General features: G+C 44.8%; 1 protein-coding gene across 2 annotated transcripts in view; it reads left to right on the forward strand.

The window, feature by feature from the left end:
• The window catches only part of CREB3L2 (cAMP responsive element binding protein 3 like 2), a 121,186-nt gene that overhangs the window by 79,804 nt on the left and 18,159 nt on the right, over nucleotides 1-23,223 (forward strand). For both annotated transcript variants that reach the window (XM_077781023.1, XM_077781024.1), the window contains exons 3-8: nucleotides 5,613-5,788; nucleotides 7,233-7,320; nucleotides 12,328-12,512; nucleotides 14,715-14,861; nucleotides 16,074-16,132; nucleotides 17,464-17,532. In XM_077781023.1, the coding sequence (XP_077637149.1) occupies nucleotides 5,613-5,788; nucleotides 7,233-7,320; nucleotides 12,328-12,512; nucleotides 14,715-14,861; nucleotides 16,074-16,132; nucleotides 17,464-17,532 (724 nt within the window). The remainder of the gene's footprint in view (nucleotides 1-5,612; nucleotides 5,789-7,232; nucleotides 7,321-12,327; nucleotides 12,513-14,714; nucleotides 14,862-16,073; nucleotides 16,133-17,463; nucleotides 17,533-23,223) is intronic.

Raw genomic sequence — 23,223 nt, forward strand, 5'->3', positions numbered from 1 at the left:
ATTCTGTGTCTCCCTCTCTCTCTGTCCCTCCCCTGCTCACACTCTGTGTGTGTGTGTCTCTCTCTCTCAAAAATAAACAAACATTAACATGATTCTGACATACTTGACTCAATTCTTGCCTTTCTCCCAGCCTCCAGAACCCAGCCTTAGCATTTTCTCCTTTAAGAGATTTTTACATCAAGTCTCAGTCAAGATTTGCCAGCTCCTTCGAAAAATTTTTAAGAGCAAACAGTTATCAAATGCTGAAAGATTTAAATGAGGCATACTTTAATTTACAAAAATTTCCTTTACAGTGTTAGCCAGGTTTTATCAACAGCAAATGCATATATATGTGTGTATATCATATAAGTGGGACCTGCCCCACATGATTTCTCTTTTAAGAATATATATACATACCCAATATAATATACATATGTGTCTATACATATATCTAAATATATATGTAACATATTTATAAGGATACTGGTACTCCACATTTAGAGTTGAGTCTTTTTTCTCCCCCTTCCCGAGGAATCAATATCTAATCAATACTGTTATTTATGAAGCACATGTGGAAGTGATTGAGGATGTACACTGTGGTGTTGCCTCTGTGTTGGCTTCGATTTTGTGTCTTTTCTGGCCCCTCCGTGCACCCTGCTGTGGGTACTCTTAGAGTCCAGCCCCATTTCCCATAGCAGCTCCGTTTCGTCCTTGGATGGGAAGGACTTGTTCACCACCAGCCAACAGTGGCTTATTTTTATTTTCTTGCTGATAGCTAAGTGGTGATGCTGCAGAATCATGCCAATTGACTTTGGCCTTTGACAAGAAGCCGTTTGAATAAAATCAGATGATATGGGGGTTATTAGTCTTATTCCCCACAGTATGTACTGCTGACCTTATTGGGGGATATTTTCCTTGTGAAATGAAACTTAAAAGGCAAGTAAACACAATTTAGGAAAAAAAATTTTTTTCACCCAATATCTGAGCTTCAGGTTTTAGACATTAGAGGGTGTCAAGAGTACTGACTTTTGTTTTTGTAGTTTAGCCAATAACTCAAACATCAAAGGATAATTCCAGTTCTAAGCCACGATGGCTCTACTGATCTTTTCACCCATAAAATAAAACTACAAAAATGAGGTGAGGTGGAAAAATTGTAATGCATGTTCTCTTCACTCCCTTTCACTCTATCCTTTATTAACCCTCTACCTCATAGGTTACATTTGTCATTTTGTTTTCTCTGATTTGATATTTATTTCCAGTGAGGAACAGAGCATAAGCCAACACTGAGTCATTTAGGATGAAAGCTCTTTTCTCTAATGTCAACTACCACTAGAATGTTATTCTCACCAAACTTCTTACTGGCTGACTTTCTTCAGATGACGTCATTTACTTTATGACATAACTGGTAGATTTAATCAGTCAATCTACAAATGTATTGATATGGTTCACAAATGATGGTTTAGAGGAACTATTATGGCAGGTAGGTGCAGCCCTTTTGTTGCAAGAGGTTCTGATATAATGGATTTAATTCCTTGCATACACTTTCAGCTATATTGTATTAGCCAGCTATACTGCTGCATAACAAACCACCTCAAGAACCATTAGCTTTAACAACAGTCATTTATTATTATAGCTCATACGTCTGTGCCTTGGCGGGAGGTTGGCTGCTTTAGGTGGAGGACAGTTGAGTGATTTCACTAGTTTCAGCCAGATTCACTCACATAATTAAGGCTGGGTGTTGGCTGATCTTGGTCAGGCTCATTTGGGGGACAAACTGTTTCACATGTCTGTCCCCCTTCTCCTGGAGTCAGTACATTGTCCTGGCACATCCTTTTCATTAGGATGGCAGTAGGATGAGTGTGTAAATGCAGTAGTGCAAGGGCCATTTCAAGACTCTACTTGAGTTAGGAAGCTAACATCCCTTTGGCCAAAGCAAGTCATGTGGCCAATCCAAGGTAGGGATTAGTGGGAAGGCATTGCAAAATTACATGGTGGTGATGGGGGGCTTGAGTGAAGAGTTGAAGCCAGTTGTACAGTTTATAACATATATGAAAATACTCTTTGACCCTTGTTGAGACAAGGGACTCTGGATGGACCCCTTGAGCCACCGGGACTCCTGTCTAATAATTATCATCGCGTGGTGTAAAGTTGAACAGGTAGAAGAAGGCCATGTCCACGTGTGATATCCAGGCACAGGATATTCCAGCACAGAAAATTTATAGTGTATCATCTAAAGGAAAAAAAAAACAAACCCATCCATTCATGTTCTGAATTATTCTCCACAGAGAATTTTACCATTTTGACACATTTCCTTTCAGTCTTATTTTCCTATCACTTTCTTCATTAATAGTATATAAATTTATATACAGATTTTTAAAAATATTCTACAATAAGTCTTTCTTTGTCTTGTCATTAAAAAGAGTTTATATGTGTAATATTACTGGCCACATAAATGCTCCACATATGGTTGCATCATAATTCATTCACCTTGCCCTTGTTCTTTACTGTTTTGGTTATTTTCAGTGTTTTGTGATTATAAATAATACTACAATAATCATATCTGTGCACAGGACTTTATTTACATTTTTTAGTTGTTTCTTTAATGGAAAGATTCCTGGTTGGGAGTGCAGAGACCTGGGTTCTGCCACTAATTTGCTGTGTGATGGAGACCTGTGTGTCAGTTTCCTCCTTACAAAGTGACGTATCTGAGTTTGATGGCCTTAAACTTCTTTCCAATTCAAAAACCATCCTTAAGTTAGAATAATAAATTTCTGTGTTGAAGTGGAAGCATGAAGGCCACACTAGTGTTTTGTCCTCAACAAAGCTCATGGGAAGAGAGGCAGCTTCCTTGGGCTTCTCACTTGAAAGAGTGCAGTTGTCATTGAGAGAGGATGTTTTGCTTCATAGTTCAAGTATCGTTGTTCATCCTGCAGTCTCTATTCCTGGCACAGCAATGATTTTAGATAGATAGATAGATAGATAGATAGATAGATAGATAGATAGATAGATAGATAAAATTTTTAAAAAGGGGTGTAGGAAATTGAGCATTAAAAATATCAACTGGGGTACCTGGGTGACTCAGACAGTTGACCATCCAACTCTCGATTTTGTCTCAGGTCATGATCTCGCATTTCATGAGTTTGAGCTCCACGTTGAGCCTGCTTGGGATTCTCTCTCTCCTTCTCTCTCTCTGCCTTCCCCCACTTGTGTGCACTTTCTCTCTCTCTCAAAAGAAATAAACAAACATTAAAAAAAAAATCAACTATCTTGGTTTGCTCGGATGGCTCAGTCGCTTGAGCATCCAGCTCTTGATTTCAGCTCAGGTCATGATCCCAGGATCATGGGATTGAGCCCTGCATCAGGCTCCGCACTGAGTATGGAGCCTCTCTTTCTCCCTCTGTTCCTCTCCCCTGCTTGCACTGTCTGTCACTCTCTCTCTCTCTCAAAAACAAAAAATTAAAAATTAAATTAAATTAAAAAAAAAGAATATCAACTACCCTGACCTATGTTATGAATGCATGTTCTTTGAGGCTTAGTTACAGTGGAAGAACCAACTGTATTACCTTTCTTCATTTTGTCTTTTACTTTTGTGTTTGCTTTTTGTTTTTATTTTTGCCTTTTTTTTTTTTTTGCCTTGTGAATTAAGCTTCATCACACAGTGGTCGTAAGTGCACGGGGGTGGGTCAGGCTCTATCTTACAATTCCTTGGTGTGACCTTCTCTGAGGGTTGCCTCCTTACTGTTAGTTTTAATATACACTGAGGCTGTGTTTCATCTTACTGCCTCTCTCCCAGCCTCCCTGCCAGGGATGAATACTGCTCAGTGTGGACAGGCTGTAAGTGTTGCCTTCACAAAGCAAAGGCATCCATATGCCATTCCTGAATAGAGAAAGTATGATCTGTGCACTCTCTCTCTCCCACTCTTCCCCAGATCTGTCCTGAGTGTGTCTTCCTCGCTGATGACAGAAGTTTCCAGTTCTTAAGCTCATTCTGGGAGAGGCAGTAGAATCTTCTTTTGGCTCTTCAGCCAGTTGCTTCTCTAAGTTGAGCCGGGCGCCCATCTGGCCAGCAGAATTCTGTGTCAAGTACAGTGTGGTCTCTCTCCTCTGGCCACCATCAAAAGGCCCTTTGTTTCCTGCCCCTCCCCCTCAGCCAGGATGTGGTGCGCACCCTGTAAAGGGTGGAAATTCTCCCATCACACCATCGCACTCAGCAGCTTTATAGAACTAGTTCCAAAAGCAAAATGTCTTCAACTAACAGAAGTCTTGCCCATCTTTACTTTGCCTCAGGAAATAAGTCGAGGCTGGGATAGTTAATGAAGTCAATTATAAATTGGATTGGGGGGAGGGGATCATTTTCCTTTGTAAATGCGAATTTAACTTTTTCTTGGGTTACGAGGAAGTTGCTTATGAAATACAATTTTAATTATTATGACCTTTAGTTTTTAGCTTCTATCCCTGCTCTTTCCCCCCTTCTACCAGTTCTAAGTGATTTTCACATACTTTCTCTTAAGGAAACTTGAATCCTCATGGGAACGACTTTGTTTTTCTGTACAGTAATGGTTCACTAAGCATGTGGGATGTGTGTGTGTGTGTGTGTGTGTGTTTAAACATTTTCATAAAGCAAGGAATGTATCTTTGCCTCATTTTAGCCTCATTTTAGTAAAAATTGTATCAGGTAAGGATTGCTGACTTTGGGAATCTCTGACTTGTTTTTTCTTGTTCTGAACCTGTTTGCAATCTCCCTGTCTTTTCTCTTCCTGGCCATTCCCTCCTTTTCCCGGACTGTGCTGTCAGTAGCGCTGAAGTAATTTGGTAAGAAGTAGGTGGACATAAGTGCCTAGAAGAATGTTGGTTAAGGGACGAGGTGCTTCTGTCTGTTCCTAATGCTTTGTCACAATCCACGGGCCCGTGATAATCATGAAAGCCAGGAGCAAGCCAAGATCCACCCTTGGCCAAAATCTAACCCTTTTCTCTAGGTAGTTGATCCATTTCAGCGAAGGCAGATGTTTATTATAAACTCTGAAGTTTTGCAGAGGGCTAAGTTAAATTCTGGAATTCTAGGCCAGGCTTAGAAGTGGGGCCATAGGGAAACAGAAGGACAGAAACAGGGAGTGAGAAAGAAGGAAAAAAAGAAAAGTAACTGTCCACTGGGAGAAGAATAGAGGCCACCTATCCATGGTCCCAGTCGTCTCTCCTGAGATTCTGATTTCAAACCGTTTGTTTCTTAATTTTAAATGTACTCCTGTAGTTTTGAATAGATCACACATTGACTTAGTTTGAAAAACTGAATAGTGCAAAACGTCACACATGGAGATTCCTCCTCCCGTCTTATTCCCGATCCATCCAGTCTCCTTCCTGCCCTGACCAGGAGGGCAGCCTTCTTTCTTTGGCACGTATCCCTGTAGTTTATTTCAGCAAACTTACACTCAAGCAAATGCAGGCATAGATTTTTACTTTGCCATTCATTTCTTTATCCATGTCTCTCCTCTTTCACACTCTCACTTCATTTCCTCTTATTGTATTCTTTATTGTTGGAGCTGTGTTTTGAGGAGGAGCAAGCTTAGTGGTCATTTGTTTTACTTACATCTGATATCCTGAACGAATTCATGTGTGTGCTTGTCTTTTTCCCGTAGATGAAGTGGAAAGTGAGAAATGGTATCTGTCTACAGACTTTCCATCCACGACCATCAAGACAGAGCCAATTACAGAGGAGCCGCCCCCAGGACTTGTTCCCTCTGTCACTCTGACCATCACGGCCATCTCCACCCCTTTTGAAAAGGAGGAGCCCCCGCTGGAACTGAATACTGGGGTATACTCCATTTTCTTTCATCCACACACAGTAGATCAAAAGATATGGATCCTCATTCTCCAATAAGGCACTTAACCTTTTTAGAGCTGGTGACTGTATATGTTTAAGGATATGTAATTGCATATGTGTACATGTATCGATACATATTGGGGTCAGTGTTGATTATATCACACTCTTTAAAGGCATTGTTCAGAAAAAGTGGTAGCAAGTCTGATTTCATTTTTCTGATGATTGCTATTACAAAATTTAAAAAAATAGATGGGTATCTATAGTTAAAAAAAAACTCTTCCGTGTTAAGCCAGTGGAAAGAGTGGGGTTAAATGATGATGCAATCCATGGCTTGCCTGTGGTGGCTAACTAGAATGTTGGTTCCTGTGTAACATTTTACTTTCCCAGTGCAATGCAGAGCTGCCCTGACCCAGTTCAAGGTTCTCCAACCTAACAACATTTATTATATTACCCATGGAAAACAGACAAAATTGGTAATTTCTTCCTTGTTTGATTTCATGCCTACAGCAAGTAGAATTTAGTTCACTCCACCTTCTCTCCAGATATTTCCGGTATCTAGTGATAGACCAGAATCATACTCATATATGTTCTTCTAGATGTTGGAAGCCATCCCTACCTTTCCTAAAGTTCAAAGCCAAGGGTTATAAACAGTGGCTCCACTGATGTTCTTTAAGCCAGATCTCCTCTGGGCAAGGTGTAATATCTACCTGTACCTGTTCAGGAAGAGGTTACATAGAAGAGTAGAGCCGCCATATTTGTTTTTAGTCCACTTGACAACCCATTTTAGAAAAGATGAGGGACCGTGAACAGAGCACCTCTACGGTGTCTTCTAGAATTTCTTTCTCACTTGCTGCCTGGACCTGTTCATTGCACTGGGCTTCTAGAATGGGTATTAGTCTCCTTGCTCCATGAGATGTTCATTTAGTCAATGTTTTAGTATGTAACTAAGAAAGGTCAGGGTCATGGTCTTGCTTCACTCATGGGCCAGAGACCTTTTGTCCTTTCTGTACCGAGTGTTGCATGGTTAGATGTTGTCAATCAGGAGGAAGCCTGGAGGGGAATGGATGCAGCTTGGTTCATGCCGTTCCTGCTGTAGGAAAAACTGGTGGAGGGAGGCCTGTGGCCCTTTACAAATTCACCAGACTATTTCATGATAAAATGCCTTTATGTTCCCATAAAATCCACCCTGATTTTTAAATTTTGGAATTCTGAGTGTTTCGTGAGCTGTAGTGACAGGTTTGGCAGTGAGAGAAAGGTTAAGAGCAAAGTCGCCTCCCTGTCAAAGAAGGAGCCTGGGCTCAGCCAGGTTTCTGACCGCACAGGGAGGCAGGGCTGCCTGGAGAGGAAGACACAGACGACAAATAACCAGCTTCCCTGATGATCCTACGTGGTTGTTACCGGTTTTTAAAAACTGTGTTTGTAATTCTTCCTTTAGGTGGATTCCTCATGCCAGACAATTATTCCTAAGATTAAGCTGGAGCCTCATGAAGTGGATCAGTTCCTAAACTTCTCTCCCAAAGAAGGTTTGTCTACTCTCCCTGCCTTCCTTTGGGGTTGCCAGATGTCTGAACACAGTCTAAAGAGAGAGGGAATGAGGGAGAAAGCACTGGGAGTAATTTGTCCCGCAGGCATAGCTTGCTTTCTGAAATAGCTCAGTGCTTTAAGACCTTGATTATAAAAACAAACTTTGAAAGCCAAAATTTAATTTCCTATATATGTATATACTTAAATCTTTTACCTAAATATGTGTATATGCTTGAATCCTTGATGCTAATAAATCTTTTCATTTACTTCCACTCCTAGCAGGGGTGTTTTTTCAAAAACTTTATAGTCAGCTATGACTTGGGTGCTTATGACGAACGCCAAGTGCTGCCTTTTTGGGTGTGAATGTGTGAATCAAGCCCAGTTCCCTGTGTTGCCTCGGTGATGAGTAGTGGCAAATAAACAAACATCCACAAAGACACCTTGCCTATTTAAAACAACTTGAGTTTAAACCCTTTGTAAAGTGAATTCATAATTTGTCTGATCATTCAGTATTGTTTATTATTGACTTTAGAGGCACCTGGGTGGCTCTGTTGGTTAAGTGTCTGACTCTTGATTTAGGCTCAGGTCATGAGCTTGTCGTTCATGGGTTCAAGCCCTGCATCAGGCTCTGTGCTGCAGCATGGAGCTTGCTTAGGATTCTCTTTCCCTTCTCCCTGCACCTACCCTGCTCGCTATCTCTCAAAATAAATATACTTTAAAAATTTTTTAATAAAAAGTAAATGTTGACTTTAAATGACAGTAGTTGCAAAGAGCCTCTTCCCTACTTCTAAATTAGTTCCTGCATCTCACTGGGCGTCTTGCCATTCATTTGGAACAGAATACTGTCAGACTTGAAGTTGTCATACTTTTCACTTTTTCTTTCTCTGTGTTGGTTTCTTTCTGGCTTCTCCATCTTGTTCTCAGTGGCAGCCCATAGTTAGGAATGCTGAACACTGACCTGCAAGTGTCATAGAGTACAAGGAAGCTTTCTTTACCTTTTTTTTTTTAATGAGATGCCCCTGTGTGGGTCCTGCATTTCTTAATTCTGTGCCTTGGGACCTGCCTTCTGTGTATCTTTGGTACATGGTTAGAAGGACAATTCATTAGTATGACCAACAAGTAAGAACTTCGTTTCTGCCTTTGCCATAGAAAAGGCCTCTGTGTTACGTTGTGTACTTAATGGGTGGGTGTTACATACGAGCGTTTCTCATGAAGGCATCAGCACTTCATTGTACGAGAGACTAACTCAGGATTTTATCTGCAACTGTTTAATCAGGGCTGGCTGGCATTTGCCTTTATTATCAGTAAGAAATGACTACATTATTTATTTATTTTTTTTAACAAATTCTTTTTTTTTTTAATGTTTTATTTACTTCTAGGAGAGAGAGAGAGAGAGACAGACAGACAGCGTGAGCAGGGGAGGGTCAGAGAGAGAGGGAGTCACAGACTGAAACAGGCTCCAGGCTCTGAGCTGGCAGTCAGCACAGAGCCCGATGCGGGGCTCGAACCCACGAACTGCAAGATCATGACCTAAGCGAAAGTCGGACGCTTAACCAACTAAGCCCAGGTCACGCCCCTGAAATGACTACATTTTTAAAATCAGTATTATCGACCAGAATCCCGATAGACACCGTGTTTCTTTCCACTGGGTGTTATCCATCAGCGCCTTGCAGCTTTATATCCTGTTCTAAAGTAATTCTTTTCATTTTCATGAAAGCTGTCAAATGCATCTTGCTCTCTTGGTTTATGTTGCACTATGCTTCAGAAAGCGTCCTCACTGTAACAATGAATCCCTGCGTGGCTTCGGAGTCTGGGCTCACTAGAGGGGAAAGGTTTCAAGAGTAAAGTAAGTGGCAGGCAGTCCTTCCTCATTATCCTAGATAAACAGAGAGAAGGAAACTCAATATCCTTGTGTGCAGTGGAGTTTCTAGGCAAAGTAGCTTGCTGTCCCCAGACCTTGCAAGTAATCTGAGGCCGGCATTTCAAATGATATTTAGAAATCTGATATCAAGGCACCGATAGCCAGGTCAGTGGCTCTTAATAAGTAAGAAAGAGGGGATTCACGTTTCCTTCACTTTTCATGTCATGCCATTTCCCTTGTGTCTGGAGTACCTTCTGCTTGCAAAGGAGAAAAGCATTAGAATAATTTGGACTGTGCTGAAGTGAAAGGGACAAATAAGAACGTGGCTAGTGCTCCAGAATGTAACAGCACAGTGTGGTAGGCAGTGCGAACCCCTAATGGGTTTTGCTCCTGGGTCTGGGGATCTTTTTTTTAACATTGCTAAAAGATAAACTGAGATATATTAAAAATTCTTAGGAGTTTGTTTGAACAAAACCGTACTCCTGCTGGCAGTGCCAAACAAGAAGCGGTTAGGAGCATCCCACCAGGGGGGGCTCAGGGAGAGGCTTTTATAATTGGCGGAAGCAAAGTGAGGAAGTTATTGATTGGCTGTAGCTTGAAGCCTAATTGGCTGTTTGTGAATTAGTTGTCCTTAGGTTTCAGTTTGGTAACCTTGAAGCATCTACGGGCACTGATCTTGGGTCTCCTCGCACAGGCCATGGCGGTAAAGCCACCCCAGTCTCATGGCCTCCGTGTGCAAGTCATTCCACACGTTAGTGAACTCTTCCAGGACTCCTTTCTGGGTCGGCACATATTTCAGGCACCTGGAGCTTTTGGCAGAGGTGTTGGCACTAGAGATATATGGATTGTTTTAGAATATTCTTTAGCTTGGGGCGCCTGGGTGGCTCAGTCGGTTAAACGTCCGACTTCGGTTCAGGTCATGATCTCGCGGTCTGTGAGTCCGAGCCCCGCGTCGGGCTCTGTCTGTGCTGACAGCTCAGAGCCTGGAGCCTGCGTCCGAGTCTGTCTCCCTCTGTCTCTGCCCCTCGCCTGCTCATGCGCTGTCTCTCTCTGTCTCAAAAATAAATAAACATTGAAAAAAATTACCAAAAAAAAATTCTTTCACTTTAAGAATACCAAAAGACATTAAAAACCCAGGGAGCTCTTTGGCAGGACTTTGGCAGAGAAAAAGGGAAGCAGCGAGTGAAAGGTAGGATGTTAGAAAAGGAGAAAAACAAGGTTAGAGACAGAGAGAGGGCTCAGGTCATGATCTCACGGCTCACGGGTTCGAGCCCTGTAACGGGCTCTGTGCTGATGTTGTGGATCCTGCGTGGGTCTCTCTCTCTCTCTGTCTCCGTCTGTCTCTGCTCCTCCCCTGGTCATGGTCCTGCTCTTTCTCTCAAAAGTAAATAAACATTTATAAAACAATAAATGAAATAAATAAAAAATTAAAAAGAAATTTAAAGGGGCATCTGGGTGGCTCAGTCGGTTAAGCATCCGACTTCGGCTCAGGTCATGATCTTGCAGTTTGTGGGTTCGAGCCCCGCGTCGGGCTCTGTGCTGACAGCTCAGAGCCTGGAGCCTGCTTCAGATTCTGTGTCTCCCTCTCTCTCTCTGACCCTCCCCTGCTCACACTCTCTCTCTCTCTATCTCTCAAAAATGAATAAATGTTTAAAAAAATTAAAATAAACAAATTTAAAAATAGAAGAAGACAGAGAGAAGAGAGAAATGTGTGGCGTAAGGAGCTGGAGGGTGGCAGGGGGTGTGGCCGAGGGGGACAGTACCTGTTACCTGGGAGATTCAGGTGTTTTAAGGGCGAACCACCTGGTTCTTGTTTGTCACCTCCAAAGGCAGCTGTGGGTGGGATCGACTTCCTTAGGACAGTTGTGCCTCAGAAGGCCCTTCCCCCTGATGGCACCTCGGGCAGTCTCTATCTGTGGGAGAGAAGAAGAGGCTGAGGCCTTCTCGCGGCCTCAAGCGGTTCTCTGGCCCAGGCGTGGTACTAAGGCCCTGTCGTCCTGGGGGCCCCAGAAGGGTGTGGGGTTAAAGGCTTACCCCGGGTTATGCCCCTCAGCTCAGTAACAGTGGCTGGCTCTCAAGGTATTCCAGTGTAGCGAGAACGTCCACAGGTCGGACAAAGGAGAGCTCTTTTGTCAAAAAGGTTGAACTCAGAGAGGACGCTTCCTCCGGGAGCCTCTCCCTGCTGCCCTGGAGGTGTGTGTGTGGTAACAGCCACTGCAGCCAGTGTGTCCGTGACTCCCTGAGGAGAGGCGAGGGGTGGACTGTCAGATGCTAGGGGACCATTGGAGCGGGAAGACCCCACCCCCCACGCTAATTTTCCAGTGCCTGTCTGCCTGTCTGCAGATGCATTTCGTATTCTCTGAAGGAAGAACAGGTGACATCTTGCCTGCAGGCCCCTACCCTTCACACTCCTTCAGAAACATGAGCTTTTGTCAAAGCAGCCACTGGAAACCCTCCTGGGCCCCAAGTTTTGCTCATTTTGTATAAAAGATTTTTTGTTTGTTTGTTTGTTTTTGAGACTGAGAGAGACAGAGCACAAGTGGGGGAGGGGCAGAGAGAGAGAGGGAGACACAGAATCTGAAGCAGGCTCCAGGCTCTGAGCTGTCAGCACAGAGCCTGATGCGGGGCTTGAACCCATGAACCATGAGATCATGACCTGAGCCGAAGTTGGACGCTAAACCGACTGAGCCACCCAGGCGCCCCTATAGAAGATTTTTTTTTAAGTACCTAATACATTAACATGGTTTGCAAGTCAAGCAATATACATGATATGAAGTGGTACAGTGAGAAGTTATGCTTGCACCATCCCTGTCCACCCTAATTTCCCGCTGCCCCCCTGAGGTCATAATTTTATTAGTTTCTTATGTGTTTTCCAGTTTCTTGATGCAGAGACAAGCACATGTGAGTGTATTCTCCTTCTCTCCTTTTTCATACAAAAGGAGGACCTCTTGATGCTCGGTCCTGCACTTTGATTCCCCCCACCCCCTGCCCTTGCCAGTATATGTTGGAGAGTTTTCCATATCAGCGCCTGCAGAATCCTCAGCCTTTGGTTCAGCTCCTTCATGAATGGATGTACAGATGTTTAACCCTCCCCCAAGTCCTGCTCATTGGTGTCTGATGGATGCAATCACTTTCTTTTCTTCAGCCTCCGTGGAACACCTGCACTTACCTCCCACCCCTCCCAGCAGCCACAGCAGTGACTCAGAGGGCAGCCTGAGCCCCAACCCCCGCCTGCACCCCTTCGGCCTGCCTCAGACCCACAGCCCCGCCAGAGCCGCGCCCCGGGCCCCCTCCGCCCTGTCCAGCTCTCCCCTCCTCACAGCGCCTCACGTGAGTACTCTGCAGGCATCTCTGGACACGCCTTCCCCGAGGTCACCTGGGCCTTCACTAGGAGTGGGTGCCCTTCAAGGCCACTTGATGTTTGTTTTTGTAAGGAAGTTGTAGGTTTAATTTGCTAAAACAGGGTGATAACCATCTTAAACGTTTGAAGACCTGCCTATAACCTGGCCATGCTAACACAGTGCTCTTCCTTTCCCTCTGCACACCTGGCTGTTACTCATATGCCTATTTTACACAGCTACCAGCACAGTGGATAAAAACGTTGTGCTGCCTTCCTTCTCAAAATCATGTCATAAATATCTACCATCACTTTAGATGACCCCGTGGGCTGTAAGAGGACATAACTTATTTTTCAAATAGCATCTTTGATGAACTTAAAAGTGTTTCTGAGATTAAACATTTTGATGTCTAAAGCTCAAAAATACAGCTTAATGCTTTTTCTTGTGTGGTACAAATCTCTCTCTTTTTTTAGTGTTTATTTGTTTTGAGGGAGAGAGAGAGAGAGAGAGCATGTGGATGAGCTGGTGAACAGCAGAGAGAGAGAGAGAGAAAGAGAGAGAGAGAATCCCAAGCAGGTTTCGTGCTTGGCGTGGAGCCCGACACCGGGCTTGAACCTACGAACTGTGAGATGATGACCTGAGCCAAAATCAAGAGTTGTAGGCTCAACAGACTGAGCCACCCAGGCGCCCCCGTGTGGTACAGTTCTTGCTGCAAAGACCCCGGTTAGAAAGGACAAGTCATCATTCATCCTTGAAGTATATATAAGGGCACCTTTTTCCCAATAAAAATAGGGCTAGATATTAACTTTTTACTGTTCTGAAGAGTGCATTGATTTCTATGAAATCTGAAAAGTTATAAACTTAAAATCAACCTTATGGAATTTATATAATATTTAATTTGTATCACAGAGAACATTTGAATGGGATGAGATACTGAAAAATTCTGTAAGAACCATCTATCAATTAACTTAAGTTTGAAAATTTAAATTCAGTGTGTCCCAGAAAGTTCTAGATCTGTGGCCACATTCATTTCTCTCACCATTACCAAGGATGAGGGAATTAACTTTTCCCAGTCTCTCTTTACCAGCTCTAACTCAACTCCTCACCCCTTTGGTAACTAGAATAGCTTTCATCCTATATGTCTGTTTACCCTCCTACAGTCAATCCAGTCTACATGTTTCTGGAAGAAATCCTCCCAGTGTCACACCCACAGAGCCTGTTGCGTTTCTCTGTTAGCTCTTGGTATCAAACCCTAATACCTCTATTCTGTACTGGGTGCCTCGACCCTTTGCTGCTTCAAGAACTTATCCATTCCGGAGCAGCATCTTCATTCAGTTTTCAAAATACTGCCTTTTGCTTGGAATGCCTTCCTTTTAGAATGCACGATTCAAGTCTCATCTCCTAACCGAAGCCTTTTCTTGTCACACAAATTCATAGAAGTGTCTCTTTCTCTAGATTTTGAATGCACCTTGAGCTCCTATTACAGTGTAATGTTTAATTGCCCTCACCCTTTCTTGGATTCATTCAGTCTCCATCTTGAGCAGGAGCTCCCACTTGAGAGAGCCGGTTTGTGTTGAGGGTTCCATGAAATGTAATGTGAGGCTCATACGCAGTCGGCACGTAGCTCGTTTGATCAGTTGCAGACACATCATTGTCTTATGGGCTAAATGAGATGAGCTACAGTCCTGATCTTTACTGATGGTGGACAATCTGGGCTCTACTGAAGCCAGAGACTTCGATAGGATGTGCCTGCAGGTGCATTTCTGGTCCCTTAGATCTCAGTGAGGGACAAGAAGTGACCCCTGGTGTGTGGAGAGCAACTTGCAAAACTGCATTTTCAGGAGAACAAAACTCTTTCACAAACGGAGCTCCAAGTGAATCCTCCATCACTGCAAGGCCACAAAATCTCGAGAGATGTGAGAGATGAACCCTGTAGTTTTCCTTTTGAGGTTTTCACCAGTGGGGTACTTTCTGGGAACTGATGGGTGGAGGTTTCTCTACCGTCTCCCTTGAATGGTAATCCTCGGGGTGTAACGGTCATGTGATGGTGTGTTCCCCGTCTTTGCTTCCACTACAAGGTCCTCGTTTCTCACCCAAAGCACGTGGGCATCTTTTTCTCTCAGGCGTTTGAATGTTTCTTCAGTGTTCCCAGTTGCTCTGTTTTGACCCTCTTCTGCCCCCTTGAACTTCACAGAAACTTCAAGGATCAGGCCCACTAGTCCTGACAGAAGAGGAGAAGAGGACCCTGATCGCCGAGGGCTATCCCATCCCCACCAAGTTGCCTCTAACAAAATCGGAGGAGAAGGCTCTGAAGAAAATTCGGAGGAAAATCAAGAACAAGGTGAGCCTTTCAAACCTAAATCCTGCTCTGGTTTTTTGTTTTTTTTTTTTTTTAAAGTTTATTTATTTATTTAAGAGAGAGAGAGAAAGGGGAGAGGCAGAGAGAGAGGGAGAGATAATCCCTCCCTCAAACCACAAACCACAAGATCATGACCTGAGCCGAAATCAAGAGTCGGAAGTTAAGCAGCTGAGCCATCCAGGTGCCCTAAATCGAAGTGCTTCTATGAGCAGAGACTGTGACCAGAAGTGAGCCTGCATGTCCCTAGTCCCCTCTTCCAGTGACCAACTATGGCTTGTCCCGTGGACGGGGACAAGACGCAGCCCTGCCTTTCCCCTCGTTGGGGAGCAAGAACGCAGGCACGACTCACCCCTGTGTTCTTCCAGCCCCTCCACCCATCCTCTGGGTCAGTGGGCCGCAGATCGGGTGTCCATACTCCTGGGTGTCCCTGGTGATGCATTCAGGGGAGAGAGGAAAATAGTAGAACTCCCATTCATTTTTTTCTTTACCGAAAACAGAACCAGCCTTCTGTTTTGTGATGTATACAATATTTCCCTCTTGGAGGCATGTACATAATTTATAAATAAAGATAAATACATTATGGGTGTTTATTTAATTTCTTTCTTTCCTGGGTTTTTGATTTAAAAAAATCTGCAGTCCACTGTTCTGGAGTCTCCTAGCCCTAAGCCCCTACAGGTGAGCCCCAGGGGCATGACTAGGGCACAAGCAGGTCAGGAGGGAGGAGGCAAAGAAAGGAAGACAGAAAGAGTTCACTTATGTCTCTTGGTCCACGTGCGGAACCAGTGGGGAGTGGGGGGTTATGTACGACCAAGCCCAACTCTCTTAGTTTCTAAGAGAAACTGTTATAATTGAGCCAACTAAGGCACACGGAGTTGAATTCAGTTACCCAAGACCATACAAATGGTCTGTGACTCTCGCCCGCCATACTTCCCACTCGGGGCCTAGTTTGGTGAGAACACGGGCTGGTTGAAACCAGGGGCCTAGTTTGGTGAGAACACGGGCTGGTTGAAACCAGGGGGGTCAGAAGACGTGATTCACAGATGAGTCAGCAGGTTAAATAACTGAAGAGCGGCTACAACAGCAAGCAGGACTCTGGTGATTTCTGTGCTAATGGACTCCTCTCTTCCATTTGCACATAACTGACTTACGGAGACAGCAGGAAGTGAATCCTTTTTTTCTCCCCTTATATCTCAGATTTCTGCCCAGGAAAGTAGGAGAAAGAAGAAAGAATACATGGACAGCTTGGAGAAAAAGTAAGCCTCCTGCAAAACTGGGTGTGTTTATTGGGTGACACACTTGGGGAAGAGGGTGTGCAAAGCATTGGGGTTTCTAAGAGAAGCGAAGTTCATTCTGGCCACCGTTCAGGCCCACTGGTCATCGCCTATGTTTTGCCTGCCATCTAGTGGTGTTTAGAGGGCAAACTTGGTAAGTTTGGCCGGAAGTAAAAAGTACCCTCAGTAGGCATTTATACCACAGTGTTCTAACCAAAGTTCCTTAGGGCCTTGAAGGCTTCCTTGCAAACAAGTGTAAATGTTAACACTCCTTCATGTTTCTGGAACGCTCCACGCCTCGAGGAGAAGCACTGTTTCAGTGGAAAGGGCAGTGCTAATTAATCAGTTCCTTCGGCCACTTCTCTCACACCATAGAGAAACACACAGGCAGGGCAGTAAGTTGGGCTGGTGTCCTTTATTTTTTGTCTACTATAATTCATGCTACAGGCTAGCGACTTCTCACGGAGACACTCGAAGGCATCTTTTGTTCTTCCAAGTAGCTCAAAATATCAGGAGGGCTCTTAGGAAAACAGCAACTTTGTATTAGCCTTTGATGTAGGCTTGAAACACAACTTTATATTAGCCTTAGGTAGGAATGGTTCTTCAGCTGACGAACACGTATCCTTTTCAGATGCAAATGAGGCCCCTGACCCAGGAAGGAGTCTTCCCGTGTGTCTGGGGAAAGGAGTGGATCCTTGGGTGGTTCTTGAAGTTCCTACTGGAAGTTATTGTTTCTCCGTCCTGGTTTAGGTATTGGTAGTTTGGCATTAAGTAGTTCCATTCTGTTCCAGCCATTTCCGTAGGCATCCGGGGTCAGGATGGTCTTTATTGCCTCTTTGGGGCGTGCATACGCTCCTGCGCCTGGATTCCTTGTCTTGAGGCGCTGGGTTTTTGTCCTCTCTTCTCAGCCTGTCCCGAACGCCTTGGCTTCCTATCAGTCCTCCAGGCCAGGGGTAGAGCCAGCAGCAGCCAGGCCCTTGTAGTAGAGGGAGACGGATGACAGGTGTTGAGAGCAATAGGGATGAGGTGAGAGGAAGTAAGACTGGAACACACCAGAAGGAGTTTACATTTTGTACCATCTCTATTTGTTTTCCATTACTGAGACACTTATTACTCATCTCTGTCTCTCTCTTTTCTTTTGTCTTCTTACCCTTCTTCCCAATTCAGGCTGGCCAGGCTCTCTCCCTCACCTCCCTAGAGTAGCTAGGGAATTCCCTAGAGAGATGCCCACAGCTCCTTCTCTCACCCTAGCTCCTGGCCTCACATTTGCTCTACTGACATAGCTAACTGCCTTCTTTCTCTCTCCTCTGCAGGGTGGAGTCTTGTTCAACTGAGAACTTGGAGCTTCGGAAGAAGGTAGAGGTTCTGGAGAACACCAACAGGTGAGTGTCGCTGGAGTAAGGACCTCTTCAAAGGGCCTAATGGCAGGGACGGAAAGAGGGGCAGAGCAGAAGGGAAGTGGGGGAGAGCGCACTGAGGGGGTAGTTGTGCCAAGGTGTCTGGGACAGCCATGCTCCACCCACCTGTTCCCGCCACACACGTGCACTTGCACACTCACATACACACACATGCGCGTTCTTTACTAAAATATATGGGATTGGGGAAGAGCCACTCCTACCAGGGTTCTGATGAGGGGCTTAAGGAGGAAGCTTGGGAGAGAACAAGGTTGGATAAGTCTGATTCTTCTAAAAATGACATTAAATGTTCGAGGTGGCCAGGGAGGGCCAGGCCACTTCATCGTCATTCAGTCTTAGTAACAAATGGTGTTTATTAGTGAAAAGAGAAAATCAAGTTTGTCTTTTTAATTACTGCTTATAAAAATTCACTCATTCGTTATGTTTCAAACCCATTTTATTATTTTTTTTAAAAGAAGTGACACTTTTTTTTTTTTAGTTTTCTAATTTATTTTGAGAGAGTGCATGTATGTACTGGGGAGAGCCAGAAAGAGAGGGAGAGAGAATCCCAAGCAGGCTCCATGCTGACAGCGCTCCATCTCATGAACCGTGAGGACATGACTTGAGCCAAAATCGAGTCAGAGGCTTAGCCAACTGAGCCACTCAGGTGTCCCTCAAACCCATTTTAAAAAGTAACCACAGGACAGAATGAGTTAATATGTTCTTCTAGCACTTTCTTGCCAGGTACTCTTTTCATTGCATCACAGATATTAACTCATGTAACCTTCCAACAGCCCTATGAGGTGGTCCTTTTAATATCCCCACTGAATAGAGGAGATCGCTGAGACTCAGAATGGTTAGGTCACTTGCCCAAGGTCACACAGTAAATGCGAGAGGTGCATTTAACTGCAGTCAGTCTGGCTCTGGAACCTCAGTATAGGCAAAGCATATTGAGCATTATCCTGGGTCATCTGCAAGAGGAAGGGGTTGAGGTGTAGGGTTAGGGCTGGGGAGTTTAATCCAGAATGCATGTGTTTGTGTGTGTACACATACAGCGCCTACTTATGCTTTAAGAATTAAAGTGTTCATTAGTCAGGGGATCTTGTTGCCCTGAGTTGTTATAAACAATCCAAGTGGAGAAAAATAGACTTTTAGGTAAGAAAAATATTATTTAATCATTTTAAGGCTTAGCATAAATGCCTAATGGCGATTTTGCAGCTGTTAAGGATCAGGTAGTATCTGTTAGCACATCATTTGATGATAACATTAAATATGGCTCCCATCTTTGTGGCCTGACGCTTGAACAGCAGGCTTATTTGCTCAGAAGTTAAAATTACCATCATTGGGAACATCGGGCATTGTGACCCCACTGGGCTACCCTCTGCATTTCTGGGAATGTGTGCTCAAGTGGCAGATCAAGGGCAATCACCTCAAACGCCCTGTAGACAGATGGCAGAAGTAAATAAACGTCACCAGCTCTATGTGCTATCGCCTTGATTCCCTTGAGGCAAAGGAGACGGTGTCCAGTACCACGTTAGGATTCTGGTTTCATGGTTCCCTTTGGCCATTAGTCTCCTGGGGCTTCACCCCTTCTTATCTGCCCCTTCACCCCTGCCATAGTGGATCTCTGGGTCCTGGACCCCCACCAGAGTCCGTATCCATCTTGTTAGCCTCCTGAACAGAGAGTGTGCCCATGCGCGGTATGGCACTTGCTGCTGCAGAAGCCCCATGGTCATGAGTGGGACAAATCCACACCATGAACTGGTGAAAAGGGAAAGAGGAACTTATCCAAGATCACCTTGGAGTTCCGTCCAGGAGCCTTCTGGTCTAGGGGCTGCGCGTGCCAGGTCTTTTCCCAACCACAAGGGGGCAGCAGAGGTGCACTGTAGGCTGTGCTAGGGAGCAGCTTGATTCTGATAAGGGCTCCATTGCCCCCTTTTCCTGGGAAAGGCCTCCCTTGCCCTCTCCAGGCTGACCTTCCTATACCACATTTTTAAATTTTAAACCCCCCCCCACACGTAACATATTCCCATTGTAGAAAAAATCAGAAACCACAGTTAAAAAGAAAAAAATTGCAATCTCTTCACCCAGAGATATTTTGGTATTTTGTGATATCATATATGTGTGTATTTTATACATATATGCATCCTGTCTTGTTAAGAAACTTTTTCCACTTAACAGAAGACACTGGACACATTTTCATATCAGGAACTATATTTCTACGGAATCCTTATTTCTGTCAGATTTTGATAAAGAGCCATCCTGTGAGGAACATTGACATAAGGCACGTCGGATTCTGTGTAACAACAATCTGTGTTTCGCCGATTATTTTTATCTTTTTAAATAAGGGCCATAGCCATTTTAATCGGACGTTAGTTATTATAGAATATGGGTTATGGGAACTTATGGTGTATTTGAGTTTGGGGTCAGCACATCTCATATTCTTCAGTGATGAGAGTCAATAATGATTTTCTCCTTTTCTTCTTTACTAACTGTGTGGAAACTTTTCCCAGTCATTTACTGGAATCTCCACTGGAAAAAAAGCAACCTACCTCATGGTACTGGTGCCCTGCTCTGTCCCTCGAGTGCTCTGTGTGTTCTGCCTCTTCGGAACTTACTTCTCCCTGATGGACAACCCTTCTTTTATGGTGGTCACTGCTGACGCTTGACTAATCTATACTCGGATCCCCACAGATTATCTTAAAATTTTTTCTTAATGTTTATTTATTTCTGAGAGAGAGAGAGAGACAGAGTGCAAGCAGGGAAGGGGCAGGGAGCGAGGGGGACACAGAATCTGAAGCAGGCTCCAGGCTCTGAGCTGTCAGCACAGCCTGATGCGGGGCTTGAACTCACAGACCATGAGATCACGACCTGAGCCAAAGTCCGATGCTTAACCGACTGAGCCACCCAGGCGCCCCTTCCCACAGATCACCTTAGCATGGATTTTGCTGCTCTTGTTGAGACAGGGAAGGTACATCTGCATTCCCCCCAGCTTCTTCCCCCTTCTCTGTCTGTTCCCTGCCAAGGGTCTGACCTTGCTCAGAGGACACTGCACCAATCACATGGCCTATAATGTAAACCCCGCCAATCTCCTGCCCTACACCAGTCATAAGGAGTTGGTGTTTTGGGCGTGTGGTCAGGGGAGACTTCCGGTCCCTTTGCTCACATAATACCGCATAGTGACCCAGTGTTTGAACTAAGTACAGGGCAGGGCCTAATGAACACACACCTGTGTTTGTGTTCCTGGCCATGCTTCTCGAATTATCATCCTTTGGAGGGAGCTGGACAGAGGTGGGACGGCTCTACATGGACAGGGTCCTGGGTCACTAGAGTAGTGCCATTGTCACCCATGGCAGGACATGGCGGGAAAGGTGCCTGGGTGTTTCCTCTTTGACCGAATTAAAGGAAGATTATCTTTACACTTTACCACTTCTGTGTCACACCCCACAAGGGACTTTTGCATCTCTCTAGATAAAAGTGAGTGCCCAGATTATAAGTCAATCCTGAATCTTTCCCATCTATCCTGGACTCAGCAACAGCCACCTAACACATTGCCAGTTTCTGGGCATAGAGACCCTTTTATCTGAGCTCGGGAAGCTGGAAGAGCGAGAAGACAGGAGCGAAAATGAAGACATGCTCTTAACACGTCTGCAGCCTTACCTGGGTGGCTCTCAGAGCAGAGCCAAGCAGTGTGAAAGAACCTTCACACTCGCTCTGCTAAGGTGGTCGGCTAATTGCATGCCATCAGGAAACGTGTGAGATGAGGGAGAGACAGTTTCCCAGGGGGCCCGTCTGCCTGGCTCAGTCAGGAAATACATTTTCATTCGTCAGGTCCAGGCAGGGCCGGGTGTGTGGCTGCCGGGCCATCTCGTGCTGGCTTCCCTGTGCTCAGGATCCACCCTTCAAAGCCGCAGGCTCTCTGGATGGCCTTGCCCGTGTCCCATTCAGAGAAACCCCGCGCAGGTGACACACACAAACTGCCCCACACTGTGTTTTAGGCATTGGTGGGTCAGTTTGCGCTTCTCATTTTGTATTTGGCTCTTGCCTCAGGAGGGCTGTGAGCCCCGGGCCCTCTCCTCTGCCCTCATGTGGGGAGCTGTCAGAGCTTAGAGTCAAATTGCACATTAGCAGAGCCCGTGTAATGTGACTCATAGTGACATCATTTTGTACAAGGGGAAACTGAAGCCCAGTGAGGTTCAGGTCATTCAAACATCTAGAGATAGAAGGGGGCGGCGGGGGGGGGGAGGAACTAGCCCTCAGCCATTTAATGTTTAAATTGGTGCACGCATTGATTTTTCTTGTGTTGCACCCCTTTGTCTTTCAAGGGCCACTGCCTTTCCTAGTTCAGGGCTACCTTTATCTAAAGAAGAGGGCCTTGCTTTGGACCTTTGTTTCTGAGGACCCTGCTCTGGCCCATCTCTAGCCACATGTCCCTGCATTGAAAGAGTCGTTAGCAGGACGAGGCAATGCAGCCACGTGCTCTCACCATGCCCCTTCAGACCCTATCCTGGTACCTAGAATTCTGGAATTTCCTGCACAAGGGCCTTGGCCCATCTCCAGGGGCCTGTGTGGATCTCTACCCCAAGTCTGTTCTCTGAAGGGTAGATTGGGCCACCCCCAAAGCTGATGAGTATGTAAGGAGTTTGAACCTTGGCTGGTGTCTGCCTGAAATTCTCCATGGTCTGTGAGGTCCTCTTAGCTATAATCCTCTTTATCCAACTCTACTTTCCTTGTTCTTCTTATTTTTTTTTAATGATTATTTCTTTTGAGAGAGAAAGCATGAGCAAGGGAGGATCAGAGAGAGAGGGAGACACAGAACCTGAAATAGCCTCCAGGCTCTGAGCTGTCAGCACAAAGCCAGACACGGGGCTCGAACCCATGAACCGGGAGATCATGACCTGAGCTGAAGTTGGACTCTTAACTGACTGAGCCACAGGTGCCCCTCTTGTTATTTGAATCTGTATACAGTTCCTGGTAGAGGTCTTTCCTGTTCAGTGCACCAGGCTTCCCCGGTGTTCTGCCTCTCCTCATTTGTTTACTTAGTACATACGGCTGTGCCTGTTTACACCACACACTATTATATTACCCTCTTCCCCTGGTTCACCTTTTCTCTGTCCACTGACCGTGACTGCAGATCCCACCCACTCCCTTACACAGGGAGGCCAACGGAGTACTGGTGAATGGTCTGTAGACCTTGATCTTGCTTTAATGCACTGTTATTTCTCCATTGTCTGTAACTTCTGGTTGTTTGAAGAGTATAAGCCTTCTTTTCAGGAGAAAATATTTCAAACTTCAAGAGATCATTGGGTACTAGACAAAGTTCCCCGGGGAGACTGGAAGGGCATTTTAGTACAATTTTGTGGTAAAATTAGCCTTTCCACAGCCCCAGAAAACATTTTGGAGCTCTCTTGTTCTTGTTCCTGGCCAAGTAGGTAATAGAATATTTCAGAAGTGTTCTCTGGTTCCTGCAAAACAGACCCTTTGTGATACAGCAATTGCACAGAAAGGGGAAAGAGAAATTCATCCTTCTCTCCACCACCCCTTCCNATCATAAAGAAATACGTATTCAATGCTTAGGGTTTTAGCATACTATGACTCATTTTTTTGTATATGTTATACTTTAGTATTAGAAAGTCTTAGAGATGGTTCATGAGTCTCCTTACATACTATTGTGTAGCA

The sequence above is a fragment of the Crocuta crocuta genome, unplaced genomic scaffold (assembly GCF_008692635.1).
Source record: "Crocuta crocuta isolate KB4526 unplaced genomic scaffold, BGI_CrCroc_1.0 scaffold228, whole genome shotgun sequence".
Lineage (NCBI taxonomy): Eukaryota > Metazoa > Chordata > Mammalia > Carnivora > Hyaenidae > Crocuta > Crocuta crocuta.